The 20275-nt window shown below is 37.3% G+C and overlaps 1 protein-coding gene across 4 annotated transcripts in view; it reads left to right on the top strand.

Annotated features, from left to right (window-relative positions):
• Nucleotides 1–5928: 5928 nt before the first annotated feature.
• The window catches only part of col21a1 (collagen, type XXI, alpha 1), a 74845-nt gene continuing 60498 nt past the window's right edge, over nt 5929–20275 (top strand). For 2 of the 4 annotated variants that reach the window (XR_010898622.1, XM_067420807.1), the window contains exons 1-7: nt 5973–6055; nt 9411–9541; nt 9858–10418; nt 11573–11738; nt 11827–12058; nt 13966–14139; nt 15768–15845. Coding sequence is in view for 3 of the 4 variants with exons in the window: in XM_067420807.1 (XP_067276908.1) it covers nt 9442–9541; nt 9858–10418; nt 11573–11738; nt 11827–12058; nt 13966–14139; nt 15768–15845 (1311 nt within the window). In the remaining variant the exon portion in view is untranslated. Of the gene's footprint in view, nt 6056–9410; nt 9542–9857; nt 10419–11572; nt 11739–11826; nt 12059–13965; nt 14140–15767; nt 15846–20275 lie in introns of all 4 variants that reach the window. The other 2 variants (XM_067420808.1, XM_067420809.1) reach the window with 2 other exon arrangements.

The raw sequence follows: 20275 nt of genomic DNA, 5'->3' as shown, positions 1-20275 counted from the left end.
AATCCCTCTATATTTATTTGAACATATTGCTTGAGTCACACACAGACATTAACATTCAACATCAAAACACAACAATGGTAAAAAAAACAACAACAACTTGATTTGTCAAGTAGTCCTAGTGTTAGTTAGTTACAGTAACACTAGTACTCCCGAGTATCTGAACTATACTAACCAAGCATTTGTCAGTACAGTATACAGTTTCTACACTGTAAATGATTTCTGTTGTTTTCACAGTATTATACTGTTTTCTCAACAGTGTCTTGCTGCATAACACATTTACATTATGTTACTGTAGATTTTGTTGCTTTCACAGTATTATTTTGTATGTTATGTACTGTGTACACAGTTCACAGTATTTTACTGTAGATTTCCAGTGCATTCTGGGAAATTATCAGCTACTGTAAATCTAAATACAGCAGTGCAAATTGACCGCGAAAAACACAACACACAATTCTGCAGGTAAAATCGCCTACAAATAAAACATTTTCAGGACTGGATGACTATTAACAGTCTTAATTTATGTCAGTGGGGGGTGCTGGTGCACAAGAGGCCATTTGAAAGATTTTCTGTCGTGACAGTGCATCATCAGTCTTTTCTGCTGACCTGGAACTTCGTCTGGTAAGTAGCATTTGTATATTTATATGGATTCTAATAATTTAAAATTATTTAGAATAGCTGACCACGATTTAGATATTGAATTTATTTCTCAACATTTTGCTATACGCTGTGTACAATGTAGTTCGGGACATGATACTGTTCATTTAAATACAGTAGTACGAAATGACCGCGAAAAATAACATCAAGCTGCCATTTTATGAAGAAGAACTCTCTTCAGTTCCCTGAGCAACTTTGAGAGCGCAGGCCGCATCGCGTCGTTGTCTCTGTCAGCAAAGTGTTCGCCATAAATATCTGGTTAGTGATGAATCTTTATATATTTTTAATGCAATCAAATGATCAGTAACAGGTTACCGTTAGTTTAAATAAGAACTGCCCACGGCATGTTCTATATTAACGTATGTAAGGCAAGAGCGGATTTCCTTGTTGAAAGCTTATAGCCTAACGTTACATGATTAGTAAGGTTAAATGTGATTTATTGCATACTCTTATAAGGTCAGAATAATTTAACATGAATCTTTTTGCCATTTACCAGCGCCTGCGCGTTCATTAGGGTTTGGAAATGAAACTGAAATCTGATACCACAGGTTTGGACTCGGATTATTGTTAAAACATTTTTTTTCGATTGCTCTTATCGATTTATTCGCGCTTATTATCGTGTAAATCACAACTTTATTCTGTACGTCTTTAATGACCTGAACTGGCGATCTGCCAGGACCTTGTGCAGTTGCGCGCTCATTTAAGGTTACCTCAGTCTATCTGGACTGTCTATCTGGACTGAGGGAAGCGTTCAAAAGTCCTTTTTTTCCCCAAAGACAAAGCTAGGTGTGACATTTACATTATTGTCTGCTATAATATCGTAATTGTTGTTCTGACTTGGTTACTCAAGTGGGTGGGGTGGGGGACGCATTGAAAGTTTAAAATGCGTGATATCACAAAAGCGAAAGAGACGTTTTCCCCAATAATGTGATGATAATTTAATTGATTTTAAACAACAGTCCAAAAAAAATATTAATAAATTACATAAAGTGATAAATTACACTTTAGACATGAGTGTGTCTGTTTTTGCTCTTTTTCTACAAAAAACGTTTTAACCAAGCCGGAGCAGAGCTTATTAAAGCGACACTGCAGTGTTTTGTTCCTGAATAAATCTGTTTTTGAACGAATCATTTGAGTGAACGACTTAATAATTTATTATTAAAACCGCCACTTGCTTTGTTTCTAAGAGAATCAGCAGTTTTGAACTTGAATGAATAAGTTAATAAACCACTCAACATGACATATTTGATGCTAACTGCAGTTTTAGTGTGATATTTACCCATGACAAACCAGCCAAGGTACTACTAACCCAGCACAGCAAACATATCCTTTTCTAATTTTCAAATAATTATAAAAAACACATTGACAAATGTTAATATCAGACAAAATTATGCTGATTTATGATATTCCGCTGCAATTAATGGCACAAAATTATTTCCCCTAAAAAGGTTTTTTGATTAGTAGTTGTATGTCTTGCCACTGATTGATTTGTGCTTATCTTTCGTTGCAGGATTATCAGAAGTGCTGTTGCTCCCACTTTTTGCCTCACCTGGCCTTCATCTTAACCTGTCTATTTTTCTTTTTTTTACCTGTTCAGGATCATTTTTACATGATGAAATGTAACCAGTTGTTCACTGGTTAAATTATACATTTTTCATAAATCTTGTTTTTAATTGTTGTATTATATTACATTATTATTACTAATGTATTAAAAATATGTTTCAAAATAAACAATAAACCTTGTGCAGTTAAAGCTTCAATTGTTCTTTTTCTATTTGCCTTTAAAAGTAAATTTTCTACATATTCTACCGGTTACAAGCAGCACTATAAAAAAAATAAAAATAACATTTCATAACTGTATACTACTATACAGTATTAATAAAAATCAACGGTGTAATACTGTACTTCAACATGGTAAAAATACAGTAAAATAATGTTTTTAATTTTACGGTATGCTTAATACTACTGTAGTTAGTATTACAGTAATTTTACTGTTGAATAAAATACAGCAACTACTGGATAATTGTTGCCAGTAAGTTACTGTTAATTTGACAATAAATTTTTTACAGTGTATTTAACTTTTTTTAAGGCAATCAGTTTGCATGCTTTTTTAAATTAGTCTAATTCGATTTTACAGTGTACTATTAAGCATAAATTACTTTGGATTATAAGGCTAACAGAATTTTAACATGTGCACACACTTTTTATAAAGCTACACGTTTATGTAGGCAATCCACAGAATGAAGGACTATTTTATTGTATTGACTGTGACACTCGATGCTGGGTTGTTTCAACGGTCCAATATGGACAAACCCAAACCCAATTACATTTTAATTTAACATTTGGACCCACTTTATATTAGGTGGCCTTAACTACTATGTAACATTTTAATGAATCATTTGATACAATGCAATTATCGTGTACATACATGTTTTTACATTGTACTTACATTTTAAAAATACCTGCATGTAACTACATCTGTAATTCATTTCTGTAGTTACATTTGTAATTACACAGTTGGGCACTTCCCTTACACCTACCCAAACCACCACACCTGTCCCTAACTCTACCCGTATCCCACCTCAATATCAGCAAAGGTGTTTTGCAATATAATATGAACACAGTAAGTACATTGCACTTACTTTTTGATGTAAGTACATAGTAGTAGTTAAGGCCACCTAATATAAAGTGGGACCTAACATTTTAAACCAGTGGTTGGGTTTGTCCATTTTTGACGGTTGAAACAACCAAGCTTTTTTTAGAGTGTTATTTTTTATTCCATACAACAAAACATTTCTTCAGAAAATAATGAATAGCTTGGTATACTTTTGAAATGTTCTGTGTTTCTAGAGCTTCTCAGCGTTTTCCGCAATTTCCTCATTTGATAATAGTTGGCTTGAGCATTCCAAACTACATAACCACACTGCAATTCATCATTCTTGCAATGACACCTCACTGCTGTTTCCCCCACTCAGGGAACAAACATGGCCCTCGCTTCACGGTCGTGCCTTTGTTGCCATTTTCCAAACCCAACAGAATATGAAGTATTAAGAGTCCAGCTGTACCTTTCAATTACAAGAAGCCCTGTGGGAGGATACCCATTACTTACAGCAGGATTCTCCCAGTCTTCCAATTGTTAATGCATCAATTATGGCCACAGGAATCCCAGATGTAAAATTTGTCAAGCTAGGAGCTGGTCTGGCAGGTGATTATCAACAGGTGGGCTTAGTCTGCACAGTGTTTCCCCCAAAATTGGCTGAAGTTAAGTACAGAGTCCAGATCAAATTTCCTTCACTCGAGAGTTTGATTACTTGGAGGGTGTTGATTAAGGAGACGTGTTTAATTTGCTTCCTGCAAAGCTTAGGTGTGTTTGAAGAACATGCTGACAGTGACTAAATTGAATCCAAGAGGATGTGGGCGTATATATTTCTTAGAAATTCAGATGTTGGAAACTGTATCTCTTTGCGAGGGAGAAGAATATAATTTGTTCATTCTTGACCAAATAACCTACCGTATTTTAAAAGAATAGCTCACATGACAATACTCATTATTCACTTACACAAAACCTGTGACTTTCTTCTTTCTGTGCAATTTTTTTTTTAATAATAGTAATAAAAAATAATATCAAAGAGTACAGAAGACACAATTCCTGCCAGTCTCATGTCAATCTTGAGTACCAATAAAGTGGTATTGCATCTTTCATATCTCCAAAGTGTCTTTAGTTTTATATAATTTATAAAAGACGCTGCACTGATTCTTTATGAAAACAGCTGAGCTGTTGCAGGTGTGCAGTAAGCAGACTCATGAGCACGCGTGCACACACACACACACACACACACACACACACACACACACACACACACACACACACACACACACACACACACACACACACACACACACACACACACACACACACACACACACACACACACACACACACACACACACACACACACACACACCCTGCCCCTGCCCCTGCCCCTGCCCCTGCCCCTAAACCTACACATCACAGGAAACATTCTGAATTTTCACTTTCTAAAAAAAACTCATCATGTATGATTTATAAACATTTTGAAAAGTTGGGACAAGGGTAATGTCCTCATATTTCACCCTCTCCTATTACCTATTACCTAATACCTGTGTCATACCCATGTCATTATACACATTTGTGTCCTCATATGTCACAAAAACATGCTATTCATTAGATAATTACCGGTATATACGATCATTGGATTTTGATCTTTTGAGCATTGGATTTATTAGATTTTATTCCTCAACCTAAATGGCATTTATTAAGGATTTGTCACAATTACATAATAATAACCATAGAGGTTCCAAATATTTCTGATTGTGAATCTAAAATGACTGACTACATTTGATTATATTTGATTTACAGTCCTGCACTGTTCCACATAAAATATGAATAACATAGTCGAAATGATCCAATTTATGAGAGTATTTAAAAGATTAGGCCAAGAAAGCTGTGCTCAATATAGCAGAGAAGAACATAAAGATGTTTTGGAAAAATCACAATAAGCCAAAGCACATAGGTTACTTTTAGAGCCAAAACCACGAGATGCACATTTTCAGCTTTCAAATCCACAAGTCACTCAATAGTAGACATTTCTTGTTTCCAAAATTACATTTTGTAGAGGATAAATTGTCATGTCTTATGTTTAAAACTGCTTCTGATGTCTAAATGCTCTAAGAATGGACGATATGTGGGTCTTATCATATAGCATGTTTCACAATATTGTAAATGGGCTGTTTTAGATGCAAATTTACCAAAAACAAGAAATGCAGCATCATTATCAATGACATACAAAAGGCCACACACACACACTGAGAAAATTGTCCAAAAAATGAACAACATAGTATACGAAGCAAAATCGGGCAACAACCTTTAACCTCGCAAATTAGACTGAGAGAATGTGAAAGCATGTTCCCTTATCTAATCTTCTGGCTCATTCCTAAAAACCCCCTTACAATATTTATCCTCTCAGCTGTCATGCACAATCCGAACCTTGGACGAATATTGGAATTACTATAATTTTCCTTCTGCTTCCACAAAAAGGGGGCTGACTCCTTCTCTCTTCTATTTAGTGAAGTTCTCCTTATCTGCGTCTTATTTCAAACTCTGTAACCAAGAGAGAGAGAGAGAGAGAGAGAGAGAGAGAGAGAGAGAGAGAGAGAGAGAGAGAGAGAGAGAGAGAGAGAGAGAGAGAGAGTTGGAAGGTGAATGGAGAGGGCAGGCTCACATCTGCAACTCTGCAGCCTCCTCAAACCCACCTCCTCCAACCCTGCGCTTTGCACAACCCTGACCATGGGACACCGGACAGAGTGAGTAAGGGGGATTTTATTCAATAAGACTTCAGCTCCGTGCACACTTCAAACTCTGGTAAATCTTTGTCTTTTCTGTCTTTATCTGTTATGATGCATTGATTCTCTTTAACCAGCATGTAGAAGATACTGTTTTACATCTCATTATCTTAAGGCTAACCCCAACATAATAGGTCATTTGTTTAAAAAAATAAAAAGGCTTGTTTGAAAATCCTCCACTTTTTTTTTTTTTTCATTTGATGGTGGTGTGTGTCATTGTCTATGGAGGGCTGATGCATTTCCATTTAAAAACATCTAAAAAGATGCAAAATTCGAACCTCAAACGCTTTGTGCTTTCTGACAGATTATTTTGAAGTCTTTGATTGTGCGGGGACAACATGGTGAATTTCTTAGAAATGAATGGTTATCAGTCCCTGCCACTGTCACAAGTCAAGAATGAATGGAATTATTTAACAGGGCTTTGTCCGGCACCCGGTTCACGGGTAAATGTGCAGACAAGTTATTCAATCCAACCGAAGGAACAATTTAGGCTTTTCCTTTACTCACAAGAGTTGTGTTTCCTTGTTTGGCTAACAGCAGTGATTAAAAAAGGCTGCATAGAAGAGCTGGAAGGTCTCAAAAGAGAGATTCTCCAACAAATTGTGAGTGTGACATGCATGTTGATCACGTACGTAACTTGGTGGAAACTCCCTCGTAACTGCTCTGTCCTCGGTAGACTGTTGCCTTTACGGTCTTGATTATGTGAAATCGTTTCAGCGGTCTCTCTGATATAATGTTTTGGCTATTCCATTGGAGCCGGAGGAACTTGGCCCCCCATTTATTTTCCCCTCATGTTGGCAAACTAATTGAACATGCCTTACAGCAGTTGTTGATTTTGGTATTGAAAACCACTGGATTACAATAGCACATTTATAGCTGTGCAATGGAAAACAGGCAGAAAGGTTTTACTAAGACAATGGCTGCCAGTTAGAAAACATGAAGATAACTGATCCAAGACAAGCCATACACAATAAATCAAGAGTAACTACAGATGTGGAGCGAAATTAGAGCTACACGGAACATGCCTTTCCTGGGAAACCGACTAAATAAAGCATACATATTTGGCAGCTTTCCTGCTTAAAGAACGGACAGGTTAACGCCTCATCTGGAGGACAGGGAGGAATCAGCTGTTCAACAAGAGTTTCCTGCTTCCCACATCCAGTTGGACCAAACCCATCAACATGAAATAAATCTTAAACAAGAATCACTACAAACACGATGAATTACCCGTGCTAAAATTCCACTGAGATTTAAATGTCATGTTTTGGATGATACAGGCAGAGGATACTCTCGGCTAAATTGAAGGGGGAAATTCCTTTTGGTAGCTGAGAATGTTTAAACACGTTGCATTCCAGCTACATTACCCTTCCAAAGTCTCCTTCATCTTGACCTGGGGAACCGTAAACTGTCTGGAGGTCCCCAATAACTTCCAAGGTCAATGAGAAGGTCATGGTGCAGAGAAAAGCCATATGGCTAGAGGTTGAGACTGGCAGACACACATGTCTTTCCAGTTTTTGTGCAAGACCTGTAGTCATTAATTCCGTGAGAGTAATGGTGCATTACCGAATAGTGATTTCAAGTTCGTTCTGCGGCATCTTTTTTTCGGGGGGTCTAAAGTTGCTTTGGCTTTGCCACATGAAAATGAGCTTGGTCATTGTCCAGAGCTATAATTTCCCTGGCAGAAAGATGTCCAGTTCCAAGGAATAGTGTGTGTGGGTGGGGGGTATGGGCTGGGGTGCTTAGCATGCAGACATGCTCATGAAATAATGGAGCATTCCACCTCCCCTTGTGCTGGGCTCTGCAAAGCATCGGAGTGAGGGCTAGTTCTCGCATAGTCAGACCTTAAGACTCCCAGAGGCCGTCTGACTGACATGTACAGCTACCAATCGCAGTTCACTTTGTTCCACATCATGTTAAGGGGTTTGAAAATGTAAAGTCGATGCCCCCCGGGCTTGCATGACTAATACATGATTCATTCAAGAAATGTGGAAGCCACTTTTGAAAATCCAGCAATCCTAAACACTCATCAAAGTTGTAAACACTGCAGCTTTCTTTTTCCATCAGAGGGTTTGCCTTCACGACACACACGTCTCCAGGAAATCCAGTAGAATTCAACCAATCAGGCGACAGGACAGTGTTTCCCTGTTTTTTTTTATGTCTTATGCATCAGACATTCCGGCAGTTGGTGTGACATCTGAGGTGCACACTAGTTCTGCCATGGCTGTCTCATGATACACCTCCAGGTCAAAGACTGGAAAACCCCACTCATATAACTAGTCAAGGTTGAAGGATGTATAAAAGTGTCACTCGTGTTCCAGTAATGCTCATGATCTCTCAGCTGGTGAGGATGGTAACTTGAATTGGGAATCTTTGTTTGACCGCAGCAATCAGTAGGCCAAAAAACACCCCACCCCTTCCAGAGGGAGCATATCTGGTCTTCATTTATTACAGTGTTTTTTATAATGTCTGCAGTTATTTTTCTTGCTGGAAACAGCACACAGTTTCCAACAGCAGCCAGAGTTAGATGAAGAACTATTTCAAAACATGACATTCTACTTAGTGAGATTGTCAGGCATTATTATAAAATAATAATAATATTAAAATAAATTAGTCCAGAAGGACTAGTCACTGTTCATTACAAGTTAGGCTCAATCGACAGCACTAATGTTGAAGTCAATTTTGATTTTCACACTCGGGGGAAAAATTGAAATGCTTACTGTTCAAAAAGCGTAGCCACAAAATGTATGCATGTTGACATGATTGTAGAGAGAATAATCAGTTACTAAACTTTTCTGTGTAAAGTTCTATGCATTTTTACAACTTGTACATAAAACAAACATACAAATTACGAGAACCTTACAACTAATAAACAAGTTTTATCAGATGAATGAAGAAACAAAATGCTTTTATTCACATTTAAGCTCCCCAAACTTCCCATCCCAAATCCATTTTATCTCACCAAAAGCTTGGCTTTTTGGATATTCCTTTAAAGACTAATTGTGCATTTAAGTGATGTCATTAATTAAATTTAGATGCTCAAATGATAGAGAAGTATTGCATAATATGCCTGTTTCTCGTTCCAGTTACATAAACAGGTTACACATTATCATCATTTCCATTCTGTGGTTTTCATGCCCAAGCCTAGAAATGCACAACCATCTTTGTTAGCATGGACCGAATTAACCGCATTGTATCCTGTGCACAACAAATGCAATAAAACTGCAGCTCAACTGTTTTTTTGTTGAGATGTTTACATTGATTACAAAAAGCATGTTATTCATTTAACAATACTATAAAACTAAACATCTGCGAATCCAATGGCATTCATGTGGAGACATCTAAGAAATGCATGTCTTGTCTTCATTTCTCTTCAGGTGCTAAACTGGAGCTTGGTACTTCAGGAACATGGGTTGCAAAATGAGATCCATGCATTTTGTCTTTTGGTGTCTTTACTTCATGCTCCTTCACTTGTTTTGCACAGCACAAGATGAGGACATGAGATTAAGTAAGCGTGCTTCTCTCATCTTCATTAGTGTATGTTGCATGAAGACTATTGACTCAGATAACATGACCTAATGATGCAGTGTTCATTGTGGCTGTCTTAATACAGAGCAAATGCAACAATTTCTGCAACTTCAGCAATTTGGTCCTCCAATTGGGAACACAGGGTATTGATATTGTCAATACTTTGATAACAGAACCATGGAAACATTAAAGACTGAACTTTGGTGTCAAGTGTCCAAGTGAATGTCTTTTAGTGTGAGGAGGTCAAATGGGCAACTCATGCTGTGTGAAATATTGTCTTTGTTTCTCAATTTCAGGTTGTAGGACAGCGCCAAGTGATTTAGTGTTCATACTCGACGGATCATGGAGTGTGGATGACGTGAACTTTGAGATTGTCAAACGGTGGCTGGTGAATATCACCATGAGCTTCAACATCGGTCAGAAGTTCACCCAAGTTGGGGTGGTGCAATATAGCGACGACCCCTTCTTACATATCCCCCTGGGAAAACATTTCTCAAGTAATGACCTCATCAAGGCCATGGAGTCCATAGAATACATGGGTGGGAACACAAACACAGGGAAGGCTATCAAGTTTGCCAACGACAAACTCTTTGCCCTGTCCGAGCGAGGTCCGAATGGCATTGCAAAAATTGCTGTGGTTCTGACGGACGGGAAGTCACAAGATGAAGTGCTGGCAGCTGCAGAAGCAGCGAGGAAAAAGGGGATAATTCTCTTCGCAATTGGCGTCGGGTCTGAGACCGAGGAGGCGGAGCTCAGGGGCATTGCCAACAAACCATCATCGGCCTATGTTTTTTCTGTGAAAGACTATAAAGCTATCGCAAAGATCCGTGAAGTTATTAGGCAGAAGCTGTGTGAAGGTAAGCCTCCATGTTCCTCTATGTCTCTAGACTTTCATATCTCATTCATTTGTGTAATATTTTTCACACGTGTCACGATTAAATTATACAGTTTTATGGCCACGAGGGGAGTGAGACTCTGTTGCTTTAGCATGTCATGTACCCGCGGAGACAGGTTTATGGCATCTCCATGTTTGAGCTGCATGCATAATTTGGTGCCTCTCGCCTTAATGCACGGAATACAGTTTGATTTATGTCCTACAACAACCAGGTGTTCGGAGTTCACCAAGGTGGCTGTAAATTGTCCAAAAGTGTGAAATCAGGATCATGCATTGCTGAGCATGTTTCAGAAATTGTGACATCAATTCCTAGCAAGCTTACAAACAAGACAGTCTGATTGTTTGAAAGTTCTGCAAAAGGCCAGTCATCTTGAGATGTTTATACACCGCTAATCTAATTTTGGCAGATGCAAATGTCAAGTTGTATAGTTCCCTTCAACCAACATTATTTCATTATTGCAAGGTATGACTTGGATTTGCAGTAAAGCAGAAGTAGCACAATATTAAGTGTAACAGTGCTGGAAAATAAGTGATCAAATGCCACTTTATCATCCGTAAGTCTCGGAATGGGGAGAGAGGCGTTTTTCTGTTCTTACAATGATTACTCAGCAACAACTCCAGACAGACTTGTTAAAAGGCGAAAATAAAAACTGGAGTGCAATATAGCCATTAGGTTGGAAAAACTGGCCTCCATAAAAGTTTGCTAAGACTCCTGAAGTGTATGACAGAAACTCTTTCCGGACACTGGAAAAGTTAATGATTAAGGCACTTTATTATAGAAGAGGTCATCCTTTGTCTGGTATTTGCAATGGCGGGGACATTCTTTAGTCGGACTGCATATTTGCACAATGTCCAGTGTTCCACTCAAAGGTCTTCCTACAATTTTTTTTTAAATAGTCGTCAAGCCAAATAAAAAAACCTGCCTTATTCCATAAATATTTAACCCCCTTTCAGCCATTATTTTTACTCACTGTGCACATATTGTTGTTATATTAATATTAAAGTTAATTCAAGGCAGAGGAATGATGATTTTGATTAGTTAGCTTAGTTCCGATTAATGCATTATTTGGTTTAGTGTGACAATTCACCTCGTCTTCTCTATTTAATGTATTATAGAGACGGTATGTCCAACAAAGATCCCTGTCAATTCTCGGGATGCCAAAGGATTTGACATTCTCCTCTATCTCAACTTGGCTAAAAAAGCCAAAAAGACACAAGGATCATATTATGGCAGTAAAGCCTACCAGGTGACATCCAGAGATGACCTAAGCGAGAACACTAGGTAAAGGTATTTATGGTATCACACCTTTCTGTTCTTGCAAGTATACTCTGTTTGATTTGAAACAGCATCTTCATCTTAATTCCCATAGGATGTTATTTCCAGGCGGACTTCCACCATCCTATGTTTTTGTGGCCACGCTGAAGTACAAAGGCTCTGTGGTTATGGAGGAGTGGGATCTATGGCGGATACAGACTAAGGATGAAAAGCCTCAAATGGCCGTAACTCTAAATGGTCTGGATAGAACAGTGATGTTCACCACAACCACTAGCAATGCACCAAGCGGAACTCAAACTGTGGTCTTCACAAAAACACCTGCTAAGGTAAACACAGAGCATGAGAGAAGAACACTGAAACAAATTCACCAACTCTGTGTGCTAAGTCAAATCCGTCAAAACACTTTATTTTAATGATCCACTTTAGACATTCTACTACCTTTAAGTAACTCTGCAGCTACATGACAACTAGCTCTCATTACAGTATTAGTAGACTCTCTGCTTAATATCTGAACACTTTCAACTGACTGTAAGCAAAGACGTCAATTTATTCTACTTACCTGAACCTTAACCTAACAGTCAGCTACAGCCTACTAATATCCTAATGACTGCTAGGTGATGTATAGTTGCAAAGTTACTGACGGATTTAACTTATTAGCACATAGAGTTTGTGAATTTGTTTCAGTGTTCTTCTTAAAAGTTCAAAATTGACTTATAGTTAGTAGAATGTCTAAAGTGGACCATCGAAATAAAGTGTAATTGTTCATTCTCATCAGTTCAAACATACACCTAGAAGCAAGTAACAAGTAATGCAAGTTACGTACCGTAATTAGATTACCTTTTGAAGTAACTAGTAAGTAATGCATTACTTTCAATGTTATAACAAAAAAAAATTCCAATTAACTTTTCAAATAAGTGTTGCAATTTACTTTTTCCCATTTATTGACCGACAGCTCTCCTGTCCTCATGTTGAGAAATCGTGAGTAAGCAGTGTTGGGGAAATTTACTTTGAAAAGTAATGCCTTACAATATTCTGTTACTCCCTTAAAGGTAATGTTTGAATAGTGTAAATGTGCTAAAAAACATTGCACAATGCAAACAATAATAATGTCAGTGTTCGCTCAAACTGATTTGCTGAAATCAAAACAGGTACAGTAATAGGTGAGCGCCAGCCAATGAGAGTGCTCTTTTTGCATTATTGTCTGCTTGTTCATAAAGGTTGAATAATTCCAAATTAACTCCATCATTTTTTACACGAAAATACAACAAAGAATATAATTTACACGTAGCATGCCAAATTGCCAATTCTGCATTGTAAGACTCTCTCGCTCTCTCTTTTAGTGTGTGAGAAACACTGAGCAGTCTCAGTAGGGCATTCACACTAGTGTTTACTGCATCAGATGCACTGTGCATTCATTGAGATGAACTGAAATAGTGCTTTATGGATCACTTAACAAAGAGTGAATCTCTCAAGCACTGAGTCCAAGTGCTCAGCGACTGGTGTCATCAACTAGGCTTTATTGTTATTATCGCAGGAAGACTAATTCTTACTGTGGGGAGAAAATATACGGATACACCGCCCATCCCTATAATGCATTAGGCCTACTTTTACCAAGAAACCCCAGGCTGATCATAACCAGCACACTGAATTTTTTATTTTGGATGCTTGGGATCCTCAAAATGTATGTGCTGCTGGTTGATGTTTCGGTCTACCAGATATAATCAGCACGAATCAAGCCTGAAAATCAATGTGTGCCTGAACTGGTTTTAGCAGGGATGCTCCAATGTCAGTTAGATTTTTATGTAAAGCATCCATTAACAGTGGACTCGCTGCCCAAGGCAGCCAAGTAAATTGGATACCAGACTTTCTAGTTACCATATGGATAAAACGTTGGTGGAATTTGGAAAGGAAATATTGAATGGATTTTTATACATCATAAACTTGATCTTTTCCGTTTAGTGCATACTTTCTCTGATAGACTTCATGGAATGATTCCTCAGTATTTAAATTATGAACACCCGAATTTGAGTGACACAGAGCCCTAGTAGGTTTATTATTTAACATTCACATAAATCCTTCTTTTATGATGCCAATGCTACTGAATAACAGTTTACTAAGATGTTCTTATCTTCCTAATAGTCACATTTATGCTATATAAATTAAATGTACTAATGTAAAAATTGAATGTAAAACACCATCACCTTCAGTCTGCTTTGTTTTATGTATTTTACAGAAACTATTTGATGAAAAATGGCATCAGCTGCGTCTTCTAGTAACAGAGGAAGACGTCACTCTGTATGTTGATGATCTGGAAATTGAAACCATGGCACTGGATCCTCCTGATGGTATTTTTATTAACGGAAAAACACAGGTTGGGAAGTACGTCAGCAAAGAAACAACTGTACCTGTAAGTATGTCGATGACTTCTTGGATCTTATTTTAGAGACTTTCAGTCTGATGTAGTTACTCTACTGTTCATTATTTTTGTTAGTGAAGCACTCTATGGTTATATTAGACTTGCATACAGTTTGTTACATTATTTGTCAATATTTAGTAATTCAATAAAATGTAATACAATCACTCAATTTGTCAAACTCAAACCTTTTGAGTCATTGCTTACTATAAGCACTTATAAAATATACTTTCTTACTGAATATCTAACCTAAATCTCAATGAGTACGTTAAGCGATGCCTCTCCATTCAGTTGCATCTAAGAGTAGGAGTGTTGAGAGTTTTATTTTATTTGGATTTTTTATTCTTGATACTTGCAAGATACAAATTGTAATGTATTAGCCACTCAAAACTAAAAAAAAAAACAAAAAACAAAAAAAAACAAACAAAGAGAGACCTTCCCTGACTTACTAACATGTCTATGGAAGCCTCTAGGCTAAGTACTTTTAAGTACGTTTTTTTTTTTCTGGGAAAATCAAAAGAATGAAGTTTACATGCTATTAAATTACATGCTGTTAAAAATCACATGTAAGTAATACTTATACAATGTTCAGGATAATACATAAAAGCAATTCAGTACGTCAATGTTATTGTGTCATACAAAGAAAATTGAATAATTCAAACTATAGTCTCAAATTGTCATATATACGTACATAGTCTATAGTCTCACATATACTTTATAATCAAACTCATAAATGTAAATTACTTAACCTTTCGACATGATGCTGGTGAATCGCAGAGGTTTGATCACGTCGCTATGATCAGATGCTTTCTGAACCACTGTTTTCTCACCGCTGGCATTTCTATTATGTATTTATTTTGTTATTGAGAGGAACGTCTAAACAACATTTCCCAGGGATCTAAACGTCGCTCTCAGCAGTGTGAGCAGTGGCTGGATATTCATTACCAGTATATCGCTGCAAAGGTTTTTCCAAACTTCTTTTTACTTTTAAGCGTAAAATGAAAACGAACCTCACCATGAGTATATTGGACCGTGAATCACGTTCAGTCGCTTGTACATCATGCTTGCAATACGTTTCTGGCTGCAGATCACTTTTAACGGCCACCGATGCCGCTAATAACAAGGGTGTATGTGTTCTACATATAGCCTCTTGAATATGATTTGTGTGTGAGATATGTCTCAACTTAAATTTTACTTTGTTCATTTGACACTTTTATTTTGGACTAAAAACATCACTCAAAATGCCTGTCCCTCATACAGATAAATAGCAAATAAAAAAGGGACAAATAAAAACACATGATATTGTTTTTAATGCTTAAGATGTATGAAGTTAATAAAATAATGATGGAGCATATTATATAATTTTAAAGGAATATTGGAAGTTATTGGAATATGTGTGTGTGTGTGTTTGTGATCTTTTGCCAAAGAATAAACAGAACATGGAAGATTTTCAACATGTGCAACACAGCAGTGTTCCTGTGGAAAAGCAGACACCATGTCATGTTGACACCAAATGTGTTTTATATGCAACTTGGAGCACCTTTCCCCTCTCCTACTGCCCCAGGCCTTGACCTTTTTAAAAACAACCTGATTTTGTACTCTCTCTTTCTCTTTCTGAACAGTTTGAAATTCAAAAACTCAGAATCTACTGCGACCCTGAGCAGAATAACAGAGAAACGGCCTGTGAAATACCTGGAGTTGTGAGTACCAGAATCTTGGATGTTTCTGTTTTGGCCCATTCACATAAATTCCACCTATTAATGTCACATCAGATTAGGAGTGACTTGATATTTGAAATATTTTATCCTATTACCAGACAATTCTTTAAAAACCTGAGAGGTAAAACACAAAGGTCTTTGTTCATTTTGTATTTATTTTTGTAATTCCAGTAATTCCAGCCCAGTGTGTTTTGGAATGTGTTTAATGTACTAATCTGATCTAATCTGTTCAATTTCACTTACCAAATAAAAGTGTCCTCTCAGTTTCAAATGGAGCATGATATTTGCTCAGAACCGTTTATTAGAAAGTCAATCACTGGTTTTGTCATTGTTCTCAGTTCACTAACTCAACTTGCCTGTTTCTTTCAGACTCACTGTTTAGAGATGTAGGGCATTTGTAAACACTGTGGCATTTCATCATCATTTTCCGTTTACTGCTTGCGCATGCATTGCCTTGCACCTCTAAAGCAAAGTTATGGTTTTTGCCCTGGCCCCTTCATGTATTTTCACTCCTTTCATTTTTAGGATGGAGAGGTATGTACTTTTGAAGATGGCTTTGCTCGCTTTCAAAAGTAACTGCTTATCTCATTTTGAATTGCAGAGGTAAGATTTGCCTCATGTTCTTTTGGAGTGTCTAAGTATTGTCATAGCTGGAAAAATCTTTCAAGAGACTGTCAGCAGCTTTGAGAATGTATGGCGGAATTACGCTGGTGTGAATCTTTACACTCACAAAAGATGACAAATGTTAGACTGCTTGCATTAAGTACTGTGGCAGTACCATGGTACTTCATGTTACTTCATGCATGTCTAAATATTGGTACTTTGGTAACGCTTTATATTACGGCCTGGAAAGTAAGTAATTAAAGCAAATTTATAGCGTAACTTTCTGTAATTATATGAAATATTGTTGGAATAAAGCGGTAACTATCAGGAAAATTTACAAATGATTTATACTGTAGGTATTTTTCTAATGAATGGGTAATTATCCGTGTAGTTACAGGGTAAGCGTGAATCTACAGGTTGTAAATTAAAGTGGTGCTTGTTCCCCTCTTGTTCATGTAGTTATAGGCTAAGTACAGCCTAATACCACTCGGAAACCTTTATTTAAAAAACACGTTTTTTGAAACAGATTTACAACACTTATTTGTTTTTCTTGCTTGGCTTCATCCTCCACTTCATCTTCTTTTTCGTCCTTGCTGCAGATTAATCTTAAAGGGTTACTTCACCGCTTTTTCATATTAAACTATGTTATTCCCTTACCTAAGACGAGTTTATACATTCCTCTCTCGTCTCAGTGCATGCAATTAATCACTCTAATGCGCGGTGACGATCTGATAGCATTTATCTTAGCCCACTAAACCCAGTTCATTCACTATGGTACCAAACAGAGATCAAGTTAGAAGGGACCAAACACCTCTATGTTTTCCCTATTTAAATACAGTTACACAAATAGTTGAACGATCAAGTATGGTGACACAAAACAAAACGTGCCGTTATTTTAAGCTGATTAAAAAGGAGAACTATAATGTGGTGGAATAGCACTTCTCAAAGTACTTTGACTCGGCGCACAAAAAGTCCCGGCTGAAATATCCTCCCTTACATCTCCCCCTCCCTCTCTCCTTTCTGTCAATAGGGGGGAGGGGGAGATGTGAGGGAGGATTTTGAATGAACTGGGTAGTGAATGAACTGGGCTTAGTGGGCTAAGCTAAATGCTATCAGATAGTCACCGCGCATCAGAGCGATTAAGTGCACACACTCAGACGAGAGAGGTATGCATCAACTCGTCTTAGTTAAGGGAATAACACAGTTTAATATGGTGAAGTATCCCTTTAAGAAATCCCATGTCTACCTAGTATTCTGTATTACGTAACTGTTACACTGTAAATACAGTGTACACAGAAATATCCTCACGTTTACACGTATTTTACCCTCATGTCATACAAGATGTATAGGACTTAATTTCTTCATATGAACACAGAAAAAGAAAAAAAAATTCTGCCAGTGAAAACTCATTTGGGTTCCTAAAATTTGAAGCATCAAGCAGCACATACAACATAATAACACATAACATGTAACAATAACATAATTTATGATAATAGCAATGAGAGAAAAATAAGACTAGAAGACAGGGATGCCAGTTCTCGTGTTTCAGATTAAATTTGTGCGAGGACGTCATGAAAACTTGAAGCTTCTTTACTCATTCGCACAATGGTAACAGTTGGTCGGATGCGAAACGATTAGTAAATTAGGAGAGCATTTCTTGGTGTAATTTTTCTTTTAATAAATAATAATACAAAATATCAAAAGACATGGGATTCCTCTTAAGATCCATCAGTGTAAATAATAAAAAAAGAAGAGGAACAAGAAGAGGAAGACAAGCAAGAGAAACAAAAAAGGGACAAAACAAGCCTCTTTTTTCAGGATGTTATTAATTTAAATTAAAAGGTTATTTAAAAAAATGAATAAGAAGAGTCATAAATCTTTTTTGAATTAAGTTTTTTTTAAAATAAATATTTCAGAGTGATATCAGATTGTGTATGTGTTTTTATTGTACTTAGCCTGTAACTACATGAAACAAGAGGGGAACAAACACCACTTTAATTTACAACCTGTAGATTCATACTTATTCTGTAAATACATGGATAGGTAGCGCTTAATAATAATAAAAAACTTACAGTATAAATAATTTGTTAATTTTCCTGATTGTTACCCCCCCCCCCCAAAAAAAAAAAAAAAACTGCATATTGTTCGCTTATACTTACACATACTTATTTTATAGTTACACTATAATTACGGAAAGTTGCACTGTAAATTTGTTTTAATTACACAGTACTTTCCGGGCCATAATCTAAAGCGTTACCGGTACTTTTTGGTGCATCACATGGTCGCTTAAAGTCAGCATGAAAGTTGCAAGTGTATTTGTAATGTATATCTGCGTGAAACTGCTTCTCCAACAAGCATAAATGTAGGGTGAGTCCATATAGGATTGACTGGATGGTTTTCATCAGATAACTGATACGATTCAAGTGAATGACAGGTTGCTAGAGGGGAGGGATTATTGTCCCGTCCTCACGCCACACGGACGTAGGCCAGTAAGAGCTGTACATGTAAACCTCACTCCCCTAACCTCAAGAGGACTGCCAATGACTTACAATAGTGGCTACGGTCTTTAGCATTTTTGTTAAGCCTAGTTCAGACTGCACGATTTTCAAACTCGTCGGGTCACTGCTCTTTCACACTGCATGACTATCTGGGGTATTATTCAGTCACTGCTGTGTTCTCACTGCCCGATGGATCGGCGACAGATGGGTTCACACTGCATGACTATACAGGAGGAACAATCGCGACAACTCTCTCTCACAGGTGTGCAAACTACGTACAACTAAACACGTGCCATGTGACAAGTAAACTACTCAAGATCACACATACGTCAGATCGGAGTTTTCGAGCGAGATTTGGAATTGTTATTAAACATAATAAACTGCACAAAGTTTGCTCTAAATTGTCTGTGTGCTGATTTGTGGAGAAAAAGAAAAAAAGATTAAGGTGGAGGAAATTGTTTGAGAGACAGGGGGAGCAAGGAGTTTGAGGTATATAAATAATTTTGTAATGTGCTGCTACTGTGGCTGGATGTGCAAATGTTCGGGCTTTGTTTCTGTTTAATAGAATTGTAAATATATCTATTACAATACTGATAATCTGTCTATAACTCCTTCCTGAACCTCCCGCTGCCCTGTATCTCACGCTTTCATTGGCTGTCTGCCACCGCCGATGTAATTTTCAGTCAGAAATCATTTCACACAGTAGGATTTTGAATCGCCGACATTTCCAGATATTTAGCATGCCAAATATCTTGCGGGCATCGGCAACTTGTCTGCGATTCTCTCTGATCGCGTCTTTGATCATTCATACTGGATGATTGTCACTCGCGTGCACGAGCACCTCAACAGAACTTAAAGGAAGCATATGTCTCAAGATCTCGCTCTCACTCCGGGTACATCTGTGCTTACTGGCACTCGTGAATGCAGTGATGGGACAGCTGTCTTTCCTCATTTCACTGGTGTTTGGATGTCATGAGATTTCTCTTTGTGGTCACGATATTACGATAGCTCAGTTTCATTAATGCAAACATTGCGGGGCAGACAGCGTCATTATGTGATCAAATACAATCAAATTAATAACACGTTCCACAGCAGCACCCAGTAGATTTAGTTAAAACTACGAGATTTAGTGGGATTTATCATGGATTCACTGTATTTATGGCCAGCAAAGCTACAATTTTAACAGTATATGTATTTTTCAAATATTAATTACAGATCAAATATTCGACTATTTGTGCACACCCCTAACCCATACACCACAGAAGAGATGTAGTTGCGAGAGGAAGCCATTTTCCTTTAAGAGTACGAGGA

The sequence above is a fragment of the Pseudorasbora parva genome, chromosome 17 (assembly GCF_024679245.1).
Source record: "Pseudorasbora parva isolate DD20220531a chromosome 17, ASM2467924v1, whole genome shotgun sequence".
Taxonomy (NCBI): domain Eukaryota; kingdom Metazoa; phylum Chordata; class Actinopteri; order Cypriniformes; family Gobionidae; genus Pseudorasbora; species Pseudorasbora parva.
This window is presented reverse-complemented; position numbering and strand designations above follow the sequence as displayed.